At 42.3% G+C, this 17,216-nt stretch overlaps 1 protein-coding gene across 1 annotated transcript in view; it reads right to left on the reverse strand.

Annotated features, from left to right (window-relative positions):
• snd1 (staphylococcal nuclease and tudor domain containing 1) overlaps window positions 1-17,216 on the reverse strand; it is a 178,449-nt gene that overhangs the window by 104,503 nt on the left and 56,730 nt on the right. The window contains exon 16 of the mRNA XM_039791245.1: window positions 14,769-14,878. Coding sequence (XP_039647179.1) covers window positions 14,769-14,878 — 110 coding nt within the window. The remainder of the gene's footprint in view (window positions 1-14,768; window positions 14,879-17,216) is intronic.

Below are 17,216 nucleotides of genomic sequence, written 5' to 3' on the forward strand. Positions count from 1 at the left end.
AAGTCAAAGACTTCCGGAGGAAAAAGTGCACTGCAGAGCACAGAGTAGCACATGAAAGCAACTCAAGATGAAAGCCCTGACGAGCTGCTTAGAGCATCCATGGGTTGAAACCGTTTTCATGCAGTGGCAGAATTATTTAACTGCTGCAGCAAACTGCTGTGTGGGTTCAAATGTGTGTGTGTGTGTGTACATGTGGGTCAGCAGTGATCTTTAAAGATCAAACAAATCCATAGCCAACCTCTGTTTGCAGTGGACAGGTAAAGCCTCGCTGCATTGTTGGTGTGTTTTTACCTTGGGTTTTTTTCGCAGTTTGGTTTTTTTGTGTGTGTGTACGGTTTTTCAGCGCTTCACAGTGTTTTTTTCAATTGTGTGTGTTGTGGTGTCAGTTTTTTGTGTTTGTATGCTTTCAGAATTTAACCCAGTAGCTGGTTATCGCATATAACAGGAGACAACACTTAGACTTTAACTGTGTGACATCCTCTAAAGCTACGCTGGGAAAACCTAACATGTCCGGTCCGATCTTCCCACATCGTTTAAATAGCAAATGGACCTGCGCCCATCTGTGCGCCCATGGGCGTGCTGGTCTTACAGGGAGGTGTGTTCAGGTGCGTTCTTGGCGTGTTGCTATCTTGAGGCAGCAGGAAGCGATCGCGCCATCAACCAACAAAAACCTGGACTGAAGTCAATAACGCGGCATTTCATTGTTATTTTAACAGAGCATTAGTAAAACGCGCCTAGGCTCGATCACGGCGCGCAGACGCCATGCTTGCTACATACATGGGGACGCGCAGCAACACACAAACATGCAAAAGATTGAAAATATTACAATGTGAAATAGTATTATATGATCTGCTGGCGCGCTTTCACTTCACGCACGAGCAGATCGGTTTCTTCTCCTGAAAATCTCTCCTTCCTGCTTAGCAAAACCTCCATCATAATAGCAATGCGCCAAGGTACAAACGCGCCTGGCTTTTAAAGGGAATGGGAGAGGACACTCTGATTGGTTTATTGCATGTTACGGCCAAAACACACCTATGATTAATTAAGACAACCCTTTTAAAACACAGACCCTTTTTTTACGCCGTTAAACTAGCAAAAGTGAATTCGTACACGGCCTAAAAGCACCTGCGCCAGGCGCTTCATGCCGTGCTCTTACATCGTTAAAATAGGGCCCATTAAGTAATTGGAGGCAGAGGAATAAATTATAAATATCAAGATGATGTTGGAACTTTTAAACCTCGCAGATGTATACGTTAAGGAAGAGCTTAAGGCCCCACTGCAAGAAAAGAAATTTGAAAAAAAAACAAAAAACTATTATTATAAAATAACATTACAATAAAGCAATGAGAGGTCAGGACAAATCCTTTATCATGATATGTTAAGTGCCAGTATGTCTACAGCTACATGTGTAGTGGTGTGGGCATCAGTGAAGATTCATTTTGCATACTTATTCTTATTAGAAAAGCAAACGTGTTCTATAAACAATTGTTTTCAGAGCAGTGTTAAGCATTTCAGAACCAAGTACTTTTAAACAAGAGGTGAATCAGAGGCGCCGTGTGGCCCTAAGCTGAGCGCGACCTCGTCGGCCTGGCTGATATAAGAGTACCTGCCCAACGGGGAAGCCAATAATTAGAGAGCTAGTTACACTGCTCTTCTTCCGTCAACACTGTGGTTGTGTTTAATTAGCTGGATTGAGAGACAAGACACATCAAAGACGTGTATGTGCAAGTGGGCTTGTGTTTGTCCATCAATTACAGTTTTGTTGTTGATGCTGTGAAATTACTTCAAACCAAGTCGCGAGCGATAGTCGGGGGATGTTCTGTAAGAGTGTAAACATGAGGGATTAATGCCACAAGTGAGAGAGAAATAATACAAGTAGGTGGTAGCAATTCAACAGTGATGTGAAAAAAAGAAAACCTATAGAGTTACTACTCTAGTGGGAGTTTAATACTATGAAGAGGAGGATGTGTATGCAGCTCATGAGATGACTATTGAGAGTAAGCAGAGGGAAATCATCAAAGAAAAGAAGAAAACACAAAAGAGGGACAAAGAAAGTGGCTCAAGTTTAATGACTGGTGGAGGACAGGAGAGGGGAGGACAGGAGAGGAGAGGAGAGGAGAGGAGAGGAGAGGAGACTTGGCAAGCATTCACCCTCCCACTCTGTTGGCAGCAGAGGCACAAACTGTTTGCTCACAGCAGTACATGCATCTATTAGTATTGTTCCAGGAGATAATAAAGAGTGTGTGTGTGTGTGTGTGTGTGTGTGTGTGTGTGTGTGTGTGTGTGTGTGTGTGTGTGTGTGTGTGTGTGTGTGTGTGTGTGTGTGTTTAACTTCTCAGCCAAAAGTGGAAAACAAGTTGCTATGGGGTGGCAGACGAAACATTATGGAACAGCAATATGAAATGTATGAAGGAGCAAGCATTTGTCTGTCTGCGGGTGTGTCAGACTTTAGTGCTAAATGTCAGCAATATAGAAACACCAGAGACCAAGGTGCCAACAACACACACGCTTCTGAAAACTACAGCTTCCATCAGTTTCAGCAATGGGAGGACAGGTTATCAAAACCTGAACTTGTAGTTGTTGAATGCTACAAAAATTGTTTTATCCTGGTTAGAATGGAGAGGTGTTAAAATGTTATGTCAAAGATAATGAAATGTACTTTTAGGCCTGGGAAGTACTGAGCACCATTCAGACACACTTACACAGCAGCGAACACTCCCTTGAAGAGAGATTCAGCTGGCGACCAAAGCGTTTTAAGAAACGGCAGTGCCCCGGCCAGGCTTTCTTGGAACTTCCCCTGCATACACCCCTGCACATTCAGAGAGAGATTCAGCCAGCAAAGGGGTTTAAAGAAACTACATTTCTATAGCTGGCCTCAATTGAAGCTATGCTTGCGCAGAGATACACACAGCTCTCTGCCTGTCGCCCACTTCTGCCATTAGCTTTATCTGTTTGAATTCAAGGCTGAGAGCCCAATTCCCGTTGGTTTTTTGAAAAATATTTTGCCAGGCTTGTTCTTCCCTTTATGCCCCCAACTCTTCTCTGGGAAAACATAGAAAAAAGAAGGGGAGGATAGCGGGCAACAGCGCCATAACCTACTCTCTTGTTGGTAAGGGATATAAAGAAATAGAATGAGCGAAGAGGTAGATGGAAAGAGATGCTGAGATGGGGATAAGAGTACATGCGTGAAGACATTATGCTGGGGTAAGCTGCAGAAGGATTACCGCTTCAACTCGCTCCTCTTTTTTGGCCTTTATTTGCCGCTTATGTATTCACATCTTTGAGGCTATATTCCTGCTCACGCGAGGTACACACACGTGCACAGATTAAAAAAAATAAAAATGTCTTTTGAACGCAGAGGAAAAGGTGAGAGAAAAAATAAAAAGGACAAGACAATTGGAGATGGGAGGTCTAGGGAGGTGTGCCCTCTACACAGCAGGGGCCTGACATTGACGACTCAATAAGCGAGCACGTAACGGAGGACTGACATGAAACACGGAGAGACACACACAAGATGTGGGGAATAGAAGAGGTGAAGATGGTCTGTGTGAACAGTACGGTATGTGTGTGTTGGTCTGCATGAACCATATATAAATTCTGCCATCATAAAAAAAAAAAAAAAAAAAAAAAGAGGGAGAGAAAAGGCACAGAAACAGCTGACTTCAGTGTGTGCATGTGCAAGCCTGATTTTGTGTGTGTGTGTGTGTGTGTGTGTGTGTGTGTGTGTGTGTGTGTGTGTGTGTGTGTGTGTGTGTGTGTGTGTGTCATGTGTTTTAAACCCTACAGCCAAGACAACTTCGACGTGTGGCAACTGCTGTGTTGTCAAGGGAACCATTAGCACAACTGAAAGGCTGGTATCTGCTCTGAGCGCGCACACGCACGCCAACCCTCTTGCATGTATGTTAGTGATGCCTGAGAAAATAATTCCTCTGCATAGGCACTACATATAGATCCCAGGGTGTAAGAAGCTACAAGTAGAGCTACATTTGACACAGACCGCAAAGCAATCTGAACAACATCAATATACCACTTACAGCTAAAATAACTATGTATTTGATGTATGCATGGTGGAGACACAAAGATAGATGGATATCCATTTTTGTCTGTCAAAGCTGTCAATATTTGACGCTGTTGTATCAGTGATCAACAGAATAGCATCAATCTAAGCATCAATAAAGCATAAAGGCCTAGAGCCATTTCCTCGGGGTAGTGAAGGACAAAGACTATATAATGTTTCTACTACTGTGCACCATCTAGGTCAGACTGCAACAGGGAACATTCTGGTATTATTCTAGCATTAAATGTCAATAAACCACATTTATTTAAAGCAGGTTTTTTTTTTTATACAACAATAAGTACAAAAAAATTTTTTTCAGATTAGGACAGAATGTATTCGCTGCTAACGAATTTGAACAGACTGTTAATTTTGCCTCTGAAGCCAATCGAACGACATTTGTGTTACAGTGTCAAACAGTGTTCATGTTTAGATAGCAAACACCTAGCGGCCAGCTGCTCAGAAGGCGACGCAGCAGGGGGATTTGGGTATGTGTGTGCACGCAGCTGTGTGTAAGAGCATTTTCCTTGTGGGTCAGGCTGAAAGGGAGGCAGACTAAAAAGAGGTTAGTGAAAGTAACATGTGTACACAAAATCACAAAGGGGGTGCAAGTCGGGGTAATGAAAGACAACGGCGGCAACAAAAATTGGGGGAAGGGACGTGTGCGCAAAAATACCAACATTAATTTAGTGAGGAACATAAAATGCCAGTCAAGTTAGAAGAATGGTGAGGCGAGACAACTACAACAAATGAAGAGATCAACAATAAAAATGAAGCTGCCTGTTGGGGCAGAACTAGAGATGGAGAATCAGCTGACCGAAGGAGGATTAACAAGACGACACTTGTTAAAGCGGAGGCATTTTCCAACACTCGCGTCTGTTGAGAGGTTTGAATTTTTCTTTAATAACCAAAGTCTCACTTTCATTTCCATCTCATATTTAATAACCAAAGAGAAATTCATTAGAATTTAAAGTAGACCTTTAAGTAACTAACCGTGGCATTTATGGAACCTCCTTGTTTGCGATTAGAAAGCCAGAGCAAAGTGAAAATTGGTCCGACTGTCAGGCAACTATTGAGCTATCGAGTGTGCCCTACTAGACTGTCCTCTTTCATTAATGTAGTCGATATGCCACAGTAACTCTCCCAATTCAACATATTATTTGTCTCAACTTTCTTTTTCGGAATCCTCATCATCCATTGGTCATTTCTGACCATCACAAGTTGTACTGTGCTGACTGATGAAGTGAAAAACGGTTTGTTAGAACAATACTGGTACTGGTAGAGGAGGCGAAAAAATAATAAAGCCAAAAGAAGAACCCAACTAACGAGACAGGTAATGACTTGTCTATTGATACAGCCACTGGCTATCTGGCTGGCCGCCTGCAGTGTTCTCAGACGGACAAAAATTCAATATGTACTTTGGCTCTTTTCTACTTAAGTGAGAAGGATCAGAGTATAACGGGGGAAAGTCAAACAAAAAAGGGAAACAAAGACAATAAAAGCCTTTTCTCCCTTTCCTGTTGCTGCAATTACTTCTGAACCATTCAGTCGTCTGGCCTCAGGTTCAACAATTATTTAAAAAATGTGTTCGTCTAGGAATGTGTGCACACACAATGATGCCCTATACCTCCATTATGTGCTCTCTTTCTCTCTCTCCTTAAATGCATTAAAATGTAGACCTGTGTGTGTGTGTGTGGGGGGGGGGGTGGAGGAAAGCAAAAGGGGAAAAAAAATAAAATAAATCACAGAAAGAAAGAGAATTAAAGATAAGATGCATACAGTGAGTGATAAACTGTGAGACAGTACAGTGAAAGTGCATGAGAGCATTATACTATTGCCCTCATTGATGTGGAAGAGTGCTGCAGTGCCCTTCATGTAGAGGAAAAGGCTAAGAGGATTCAGCTGGTCCCCAAGCACAGTGTGTGCCTGTGTCTTTGCACTGTTTCCAGGGTATGCTTATCAGGGTGGACAGTGAAGTTGCAATTCCAACACACACACGCACGCACACACGCACGCTTGTCCTCGTGGTAAACAAGTTGGGGCGATAAAGCAGTGAGCAGGTTTCTCCCTTCCTCTCATCTCTCCATCTCTATTCAGGCCCATCTATCTCCTCGGTCACTGCGATGGTGTGAATGCGTTTATGTGGGCCGCTCGGTTCACCTTCAGGCTATAATTCACAATTTTCAAGGAACAAAGCCGCCCAACTGTGACACCGATACACACAAAGTGAGCAGTGGTTTATTTGCAAACTGCTGCAAAAGGTGAACTTCATCCGTGACACCAATTAGTCGACAGTCATGTAGACAAGCCATTTGTGAGCGTCAGAATTTATGGTCAGTGCTCAATAGAAACTACAATCAATGGCATCACAAGGCTCACTATGTGGGTTTCAAGGTCAAACTTAAAATTACAAATTTTATCTCTATTTAAATTGACAACTAACATGGTTTGCCCGTTACCTTGCTGCTACTCTATTTCACAGAGCGAGACACATCCACCATCACACAGAAACACAACTATTGGTCAATTGTGACTCGCATAGATGGACAAATGGACCGTACCGCAAAAGGGTTTACAACTTTTAATACAAACATCAAAAACACGTTTGTTTTTTCTCTGAGCTCCGTTCAGGTTTGTATCAACATCAATAATGATAAATGCACAGATTAGGGCACATCTGCGAATGTCTGCTTTTTTTTTTTTATTGACAACTGGGCAACATCATTGACAATCTGCCAATGAGGAATTATTTTAGTGTAATGCTGAAATAATTAAAAGCCCCATCTGGGTCATATCACTCAAATAAAAAACTGAATTGTACGTCACTTTTGGCAACACTATCAGAAGAATTAGCTACGATATGATGGTAAAAAAATATTAAATATCTCTGGCATGGATGTAGTCCAGGCTGGTCCAGACTGCCGCGGTTATGAATGGATGGGGACAGATCCTGTCTGTGGCTATAAAGCAGCAGTAATATGGATAGGGGGCTGCCTTCTGCACTTGTGGTTTGTTTGACTACAGTATGTGGTGGGAAAAAGGACCCGAGGGGCAGTTCACCGTCCCCACCATCTGTTTGTCTCGCTGACCAGGAAACCACAGCATGCATTATTCATTATGTGTACTCATATTCTCTCCCCCCTCTCTCTCAAAAAAAAAAAAAAAAAACAAGTCAAAAATAGATGCAAAAATCAAAGACGCACAAATGCATGTCGATAAAACAGGCCAATATGAACGACGGAATGTCCGGCAAGTGTGTGATAGAGGGAAAGGGGGAGAGGAGGGGGGGAGAGAGAGAGTAAGAGACATGGTCAAAGCAGTACTTGTATAATCGGCCTTATGCCAAAATAATTCAAGCGTGATCGGAAATCAATGTGAGAGCATGGAAGCTGTGGAGAAATCCGATGCTGTCCTGCGGCCAAGAAAGGCAAAATAAGACGTATAAAAGAGGCTCGAATGCATGAAGGATGCATTCTGTGTGCCTCTGCGCGTGTGTGAAGAATGCTAAATGAATTGATCAGGAGTTGCACTGACCACAGATGTGCATGGAGTCAGACTGAAGAAAATGACAGACAACTAGATAACAATTCAAATCCAACTGCCACATTATGACTATTTATACTTGAGGTAGTGGTACTTATAATTACCACACAGAGAAGGAAAAGCAAAATCCTCTTGATATTACAAAAGGTGGTGAATGCATTAGCATTTAATTAAAATGCTCACCAAGAACAATTATTAAAGCAGAGAGCTCGGAGATCTGTAGAGGCAGGCGGTAGCAGGGAATCTGTGATGCTGGCCCAGTGACTCATCAAGGCTCCACAACCCAGCCTCCTGCACGTCTGAAGGCAGCCGCTACAAACCCTCACCTATGGCAGCCTGGTGCACGCAGTCTTCACGTCACAAGGTGGGCACGGGGGCCACGTGACACCCAAAACTGACACTTTGAACGGTGAGGTAAGTGTGAGTGTGTGTGTGTGTGTGTGTGTGTGTGTGTGTGTGTGTGTGTGTGTGTGTGTGTGTGTGTGTGTGTGTGTGTGTGTGTGTGTGTGTGTGTGTGTGTTAGGACTAGGTCTTGAAATGCTAATTACATTTTTGTTTGGTTTTTCACCAGATTACTGAAATTATCATTTTTATTACCATGTTAACTCTTGTCAACTGCAGCTGAAATTTGATGTGGAATAAAGGGTTTCTAAAATTGTTTTTCCAAAGGATGACATGCATGACAAACTATGTGTCAAACTTTAAAATTGGTAACACAACTATGGCTGCTCTTGTACCATTTGAAAATATAGTTTCCTACTAAATAGACCGTTGACAGGAAGACTCGAAACCATAATAATAATGAACGACTACTACGCCCCATTCATCACTTTGTTCTCAGGTGCAGTCAGCTGTAGGATAATCCATTGCAATGGTACATTATACAGTTTAGTTTCTTAAAACAAGCACTTTTTATGACTCAATTGTAAACGCATGACTGGAAGTCATTTTTAATAATTTTATGAATTTTGGGTTTAAATAAAGAAATACATTAGATTCAAATGTATTGAAAAACACCCTGACGTACCAATACAAAAGGTCCTCTTCATGTATGTGTGAGGTAGAGTAATTGTTAGTGAGTAGGCCGTACAGTAGATGAGAGACCACCCAGACTGAATGAGGTCAACAGGACTGATGGTATACGTAGGTGGATCAGTACATGGCATATTACTGTCCACTTAACCTGCTCTCGTGCCTGCTCAACCAAACACTCCCATCTCCGCTTTACGCTCTTTTCTTATTCTTGTTTCCACTCCAGCCTGGTGATCAGTTATACAAAAATGGATATATGGAAAAAAAATATAAACAGTGGAGCCAATCAACAGTCTGTTGTTTAAGTCTTAAGAACGGTCACATTTTTCACATTGCAGCCGTCTCATTTTGGAATGACGCTAGTTATCATACAATATTGTTTCACTGACTTGTGTATTTCATTAACTAACACTGAACCACTAATTATGCCCCGTCTGTAGCTGACTCATCCTAGATAAACACGTCAATGCAGTCAAATTCTTTCCTTCTCCTTCCCCTCTGGTTATGCTGAGAGTTTGAAGTTGCCACCCAAAAGCAAAATCAATAGAGAGCCTCAGTGACTGAGACTCTTTATGAATATTTTTATCAATGGAAGGTAGGAGGTGAGAGAAATTAAATGGAAGACATCAATAAAGAAAAAGAGAAATGTCTGGGGAGTGGTGTTTACCAATGCATTTCCTTTTTTTTTTTTTTCTCTCTCTCAAAAATATGTGCTGCTGTTTCAGTTTCACGCTGGGAACGGGAGCAGTGTCTGTCAGAGATTAACACAACGCAGAGGGAGCAGGAAGAGAGACAGAGGGAGACAGACGGTAAAAGAGAGAAAGAAGGAAGGGAGGGATAGAGGAAGACAGAGCAGATAAACACAAAAGGGATTTTTGAAAAGAGTGAGTGAAAGTGAAAGACATCTTTCAAAAAAGCGGCAGTGAACCACCAGAGATCCTTGACGGAATGAGGGGTGGTGGTGGTGGTTTATAAATAGAGAAGACAGAAAGCAGGGCCTCTCCCCTCATTGGATGCCACATTAATTATGCGTGTCTGCATCAGGAGAAATTAAGATATGGCTGTGTGGCAGCTTAGAGAGAGAGAAATTGAGAATGGAGGGGGATAGCGAGAAATGGCAGGCGAGGAGGGAGACAACGGAGAGCTGGGCTGCGGTCGAATATTCAATTTTGCTTAGGAAGGTTCCTAACGGAGTGAAATGACCCGGAAGTAGTTAAGCGGCTGCCATGACGAGAGCCGTTCAAATTGTCTAGGTGATAAGAAAAGATGCTTCAATGCTTCCTTTGTTACCTTCTTTAGCATAGGATACACTGGACCATCCTTTATGAAAGCAAAGGGGATAATTGCCATCCCACAAGTCCTTGCGGCAGCAAAATTTAAAGCAACGCATCACCATATTAACGTTCATATTCAGGATATTAAGGTGCGCAGTAGCGCTGGCCGTAACCCTGTACGCAGCGGTCAGCAGTTTATTTTTAGCCCAGAGCAGCCTCTGAAACAAGTTTGCCCCTCAGTGGCTTAGTTCAATATATATAGGTTTTGTTGAAAGTCACTACAGATATGACTACATTATTTGGACCATGTGTGAAAATAGGAATATTATGTGAGAATGCGCGGATCAGCTCTGACGGCATCCGAATCAATTACCTGAAATCACCCACCCAAATAAGTCATTTTCACCCTCTCTACAGTCTGTGTAGGCTATTGCTTTTTAAATGATGTATTGTAGTGATGTAGGAGAGTTTTCTTTAAATATGTAGTGTAATGATGAGAGGCGATGCTTTCACTAACTGGAAATGTTTCCAAGCACGCAGTAATGCCACTGTCGCTGATATCGTGGGATATTTAAACAGCAAAACTAAAACCTGTAGTTATTAACTTGACAGAGAAAAAATAACTCAACGTTTACCTTCTGAAATAACCAATGAAGTAACGCTGATGACTGCTGTCCTTGTGCGTAAACGTGCACAGCAGTTTAGAGAATATTGTCCTCATTAACAATATATTTCTCTTTCACCCAGAACACCTGCAGAACACCTTTCATACAAGAAACCGCCTACAGGCCAGTGCATTATAATGACGAAATGACATGCAGTGAGTGCTTCACATGAAACGACATAATTAAAAGGTATTGTGGAGGATTTTCTTTTTCCGGGTGGATCATCAAGACTATTGGTCCTCCTAGTTGTCAATCATTCTGGCGCTATGTTTACGTAAGGCCGTCGTACGTGCTCGTCCCTAGGGTAGTTTTCGCTTTCTGCGCATGAATACTTTCAGGTGTATATGTGTGGTGAGCTACGAGTGTCTACGAAAGGTATGACAAGAAGAGAAAGGCCTCTGAAGAAAGAAACAAGACCGGAGTGTTTTTGGGAGAATGTTTCACACGCTGGCGTGCGCTAAAAGCACAGGTTGGGCTCTCCACTGATGCCTCAGTCGCGAAGTTTCTACTCGACAGGTAAAGTTTGGCATGCTAAAATCACTGCTAGTGAAAGTTGATGTAAGCTATGATTAGCGATGCTAGCCCAAGTCACGCACCGCACAGACACGGTAAACATCTCAATTTGTGAAAAAGTGCAAATCTTCTTTTGGAAAGTAGGCTTGTATGAACCATGCCGACAGCAACTTGTAAACCGTGCACTCTTGTGCACACGTTTAATAGGCGTTACGTCTCGGGAGCAGGTAGAGTGTTGCGCATGTGCATTTTTTCAAAAAAGTGGAGAGGGCGGATCTTTTCTAAAATTCGGGAAAATCCTCCACTATACCTTTAATGCAGAATAAGAAGGAAAATAAAAGGGAAATAAAATGATAAGTATTATTTTCCACCAGGTGGTCCACGTTTATTGAGCCAGCATGAAACACGGTGAAAACACACGAGGCTCAGTATCCAGTATCCTTTCTCTAGTCCACCTTTGGAACAAAGCCGACCATATCGGCCGCTCGTTCGGAATCCGATCTCGTATTTTACGAAAATAGTTCACCGAAACGTGTTTCTGAAAACATTTTAAGCGAGAAATAGGCCGTGCAGTTGCCGAATCCGTGTTCATTTCAGATCGACAAAGGTCAGTTTAAAAGATTCTCGTCAGATTTTGAGAGGCGTTCGTCACGCTTATCCCGGGTTAGCACTTCACCAATCAGATTGGTCATTGAGTCCGACTGCCCACTGGCCGATTCAACAAGTCAAATCGGCCCAAATGAAGGCCGACGGCTCCTCCGACGGCACGGAACACACCGAACAGACTGACTCGAGTCACTGACCTCGCCAGGCTGACGATAATCGGGTTGGTGTGTCAGCGCCTTAACATCCGCCATCGCATGATTACGCAGCCGAGTGCAAGGGCAGTTGGATTCTCCTCGCACTGCGGTTGCCTTTTCCTAATTCTCCTTCACACCTTTCCTTGACCTCATGGCGTTTACCATCGGGGGTTAAGGAAAAGTGGTTAGGAAAGGACTTAGGAGGTACATTTGACTTTTCGACCGCAGCCCAAATGTCAGTCAGATTTAAAACTGGACACCAAAGACTACGATGGGAGGCGAGAGTGAGGCAGAAATGAGTGGAAAAAGAGAAAGCGGAGAGAGAAAAGGCTATTAGTGGAAAACCAAAACAAAGGCACCCAAACTCACTCTAAAAGGAGACAAGACATGGAGAACAGCTAATTACAGAGTAGTGGAATACAGAAGTGTGAGAAGAAAAGAAGAAAAAAAAAAGCGTAGGGACCATTGCGTTACTTAACATGTCATCAAATCAACATAGCCCTACAAAACTCAAAAAACGGCTGTCAAGCAGCATGAGCGAGAAAATATTTTATGAATGCAAATAAATACACCGCCAAAACCCAAATCAAATGTTATTCAGGTGAGGCCACCTTCTGAACATCTTAAAAACCTTGTGCAATCAGATGCCATTCAGAAATGAATCAACAGCAGAAGCTTTTGCTAATGAAATCAAATGATCCATATTCATGTTCGAGTGGGACACACCTTAATAACCCTGTTTCAATCACACTCCGGGATAGAAGAGATGGAGGGAGAGATGGATCAAAGGCACAAACCATTTCTACCTCTCCGTTCTACAGTACATCGTGTCTTTTATTCTGCTGCGACTTACTCGTCTCTCGTTAGAGCTTCTTCTCAGCTTTTCACAGGTGTTCTCTCATGGGACTCTCTCCTGTTTCCGTGTCAGGCGATCCTATAACGTTACACTCGCATCGGACTCTTTTCTAGCTAGTTGTGTGCGGGTTTCTGAACTGTGACTTGTTTCGTCGTCCCCTTGCTATGTCCCTTTTTTTTTTAAGCTGGTGAACCAGAAGAATTACACCCAAACTGATTTTCTACACAGGGTTTTTCAACCAGTTACTTTCTTTTGGTTCATTTTGCCTTTTATTTTTATTTTTTTTGGAAAAGGGACAGCTCTCATGTGTGAACGCTTAACGGTGTTGTTATCTACTTGAATGTGTCCGTTTGAGAGTGACTGTTTGTGTTCATATTTGTCCATAACAGCAGGTCAGTGCAGCCAGCCAACCAGCCCCCGCACTGGGCTCAGGCCTCATTATATGGCTCGGTCCTGCCTGCTAACTCCCACCTACCTGTGAAAAACTTGCTGACACCACTGATGACTGGCGAGGGAGAAAATGTGTGAGATAGTGTGTGTGTGTGTGTGTCAAGAGTGTGTACGGATGGCCATGATAACAAATTCTTAATTTAATCTGCGTGTCTATTGGAAAGACTAAGGAGAATGTGGCAAAGCATGTGTACAAGTGTTATGAATCTGATTAATTATGCATTTGTGCGTATATGTGCATCTGTAAAAGTAATAAAAATTCATTTCAACATGTCAGTGCTTGAAAACCTCTGCACTGCATTGACTCATGCGGGGAGATTTGCATCCCTGTCAATCAAAATCCCCTGTTGCTTGCTTCAATTATTTCCCAGCCGAGGCGTTCCGGTTCCAACCTATACTACTGGCTCTCCACACAAACCCATACATATACACACACTAACACTAGTCCACCTCCAATGCTGGCCAAGGCTACATTTCCATGACAATTAAACACCGGAGGACAGTGAAGTCAGCCACCCTACGCAAAAAAAAACCTTTAAAAACGGTGATAGGAATGGAGAGGGGGAGTTAAAGAGAGTAAAAGAGAGGGAGTGTGTGGCCTGGATAAGTGGTGGCAGGATTATAGCTAGTTCCATTATGGCTTTGGTCCGTTCACTGCTCCTTATAAAAACCCATTAGCATGTGAATGAACAGGCACACACTGTAGTTTTCTAAAGCCCAGGAGCACTGATCCACTATCAGGTGAGCTTTCCATAAACTACTAAGCGGGGAAGGATGGTGTGTGTGTGTGTGTGTGTGTGTGTGTGTGTGTGTGTGTGTGTGTGTGTGTGTGTGTGTGTGTGTGTGTGGGGTGTGTGTTTTGTGGTTCGTTTTTGTTGAGATTCCACATAAGTCAATGTATAAGTACAGTGCATTAAATGCTGTAACAAAGACAATTTGGGAGTAAACAATGTAATCAGCGTATTATAAGTCAGTGGCCCAATCCTTGCTCCCTGGTTCTGACGTCAAGCATCAAACCAAATATCAAATTGCCAAAAGAAAAACAAGAATTTTGTTTGGAGGAGAGTTGTGGATCTCCGTCCTAGATGGGTTTTTTCTTTGCAAAAATTGTCCAAACAAGAGACAACCTGTCTTTACCACATGAGTGTAAATGCTGTCTTATATTATTGTAATATTTAAGACAAATTGCCTGGAAAATGTTAACATCAAATGTGGGTATAATTCCTTATTTTTCTAATTAACAAATTAAATTAAAGAAGTTTTAATATGTGTTGCTCATATAAAATGGGCTGGATCAACGTGGCAATCGCACAAAAAAAAAGCCAGAATGCCTGATGGAAATTTGTTTTCAAGCCAAAGTAGCGTCTGGGTTTATCAGTAGCTGTTATTAAAAGTATAATAGACATTATTTTCTTGCATCACTGAACCAAAATGGTTGTGTGCTCAAAGCAGACTAAACTTGGACTGTTCAAGTGTGAAAATAAAATGCAGCAATGTGAGTGCCAAAATAGCAGAACACCAAAGAGTTAGCAACATGGGAATGATGAAACCAGGGCCAGAATGTCCCTCTATACTGCTTACCTCCCTTTGCAGCACCAGCTCTTTGGTGAACAGCATGGCCTCGTCACTGAACGGTTCCGCCACCTGCATCCCTCCAGGCATATTTCTGGAGCTGCGTGGACATTCAATACCTGGCCAAAGACAACACAGTTGCAGGAGTTAAAAGGTTAGCACAGCAGCTAATCAAAAGAACAGCAAGATGTCCTGAACAGTTTTAAAATGATTTGGCTTGAAGTCCGAAAGACCAGGAGACATAAACATAATTTTTTTTTTTTTTAAATGCACGAATGCAGAAATACGGTTGCCATTTATATAAATATCAGCAGGTCACTGACTCGACTTGTTTCCACAATATTCAGGACCTACTGCGATGAACAACGGATGCCACTTCATAGGCCAAGGTCAAAATGGCTTAGCCACACTATTTCACAAAAGGTATGTCCGTGGCACAACACAGATTAACCAGCTACACTATCATCAGCACTTGGTGGATAATTGGTCATCAAGGGGTCAGTAATGAGTGCCTAAAGTGCTTCTGTGTATAAGCAGTTTCAACTGAAAAACAGCCATGTTGAATTTACGTTTCTGGGACCCTTCGTCGTCGAACTCGGATAGATTTTCAGAGGCTTTTGTAGTAGAGTTCAGGTAGTAATGGATAAGCTTCAGTGCAAAGGTGGGGGAAAGAGGAATGCGTAGCTATAATATAAAAGGCTCTGCATTTCATGTTCACCCTGTCTAAAAAAAATATATACGGTGATAAAAAGAGGTATATGCAAGAAAGGTATATGCATAAGAGAGAATGTCTGTTTGAAGATAAATGACTAGGCTGTAAAGTAGAAAGAGTGTGTGTGTGTGTGTGTGTGTGTGTGTGTGTGTGTGTGTGTGTGTGTGTGTGTGTGTGTGTGTGTGTGTGTGTGTGTGTGTGTGTGTGTGTGTGTGTGTGAGAGAGAGAGTGTGTGTGTAGAGAGTGTGTGTGTGTGTGAGAGAGTGTGAGTATGTTTTTGAGTGCAGGAGCATACCTAGCTTCAATTTAGATTCACTTCTTTTGTATCCTTCCGATACCCCTTAGGACTTGATGTACTATGTCTATAGGTACTGCTATGGTGAAAACACCTTAGCAGTACCTATATGTTAATCCTTAAATTAATATGCGCAGTAGCAAGCAGGTTGGTGCCGTATTGATTCAAGCAGAGAACCTTAATGACAGTTTCTGTTTACAGCATTGTACTAATAAAGCAACAGCTCTCTCCCAGGGTGTTCCTTTCCTCTCTGACTCTCATGTTGAATTTAATGAGCCTCACTGGCATGAAATGCGCACAGTGTGGACTCCTGAGGGAGCATATGCATAGAAGTAAAATCAGATGTGCTAGCGCCATGGTCACCTCACAGTAAGGCCACGTCCACACGTACCAAAACAACCCCCGCTGGCATCGTTTCAAGAATGTACGCGTCCAAACGGATCCATCTGTAAATGACTCAACACGCTACTTCGTATGCCAGGCCTAGAGGTGTCGCTGTTTCTGCTACAGAAATTCACCAAAAACGGAGAAGAGGCGGAGCATTCGCATAAAGCTTGCGCTCTATATCTATATCTCTATATCTATCTCTATCTCTATCTCTATCTCTCTATATCTATATCTATATATATATATATATATATAAACAGACCGTAGAAGAAGAAACCAAACCCAAGCTAGCTAGCTATATGCTACAGTGCTGTGTCGTTGTGGGCATTAGGACGGATGCATGTTTATGTAGGTGTAATGAGAAGTCGTCGCAGGGTAAGAGGTCGAAGGCTAGAGGTTCACGGATGTGGCGATGACATCATCAATACGCAAGTATGCCGTCCAAACGAAGGCTAGCTAGCTCGCTCGCTAGATAGCTAGCTCGCTCGCTAGATAGATAGATATAGCTTTTATAATAAAATAACCTAGTAGCTTTTTTTGTACTCTGTTCCCTACAGAAACCTCTGCACAAGCCTGTCCCATTTTTGAGAACAAGAACAAGAGACATCAGCGTATTCACACAGAGACGCAGAGAAGGGAAAATGACCCAGGAAAGGCAAAATGAGGCCACAGGACAGTTCGCACCAAAGAGTTATTAAGAACTGTTGAGTCCACCTTTATGAGACATTCAATATACAGCAGGGAGCATTTAAACCAATTAGACATTCACATTTCTGTTTTGCACGAAACCATTTGCATCTTTGCACTCTAGGTGTAATATTGTGCAAAATGGTGATACAACAATTTATTGTTCTTTAAATGAGATTTATACATAAAGTAAATACGAGAGGGTAAAATGCAACACCCACAGTAACAAAATGATTTAATAAAGAACTGCTTTAGAAATGTAACTAAATAATTAGGGATGGAAATCACCAGAGGCCCCACTATATGATATTATCAAGATACTTATGTCACATATTGCGATTTTAAACATATTGCCATATTCTGCAATATATTGCAA

Source organism: Perca fluviatilis, chromosome 23, assembly GCF_010015445.1.
Source record: "Perca fluviatilis chromosome 23, GENO_Pfluv_1.0, whole genome shotgun sequence".
Taxonomy (NCBI): Eukaryota; Metazoa; Chordata; class Actinopteri; order Perciformes; family Percidae; genus Perca; species Perca fluviatilis.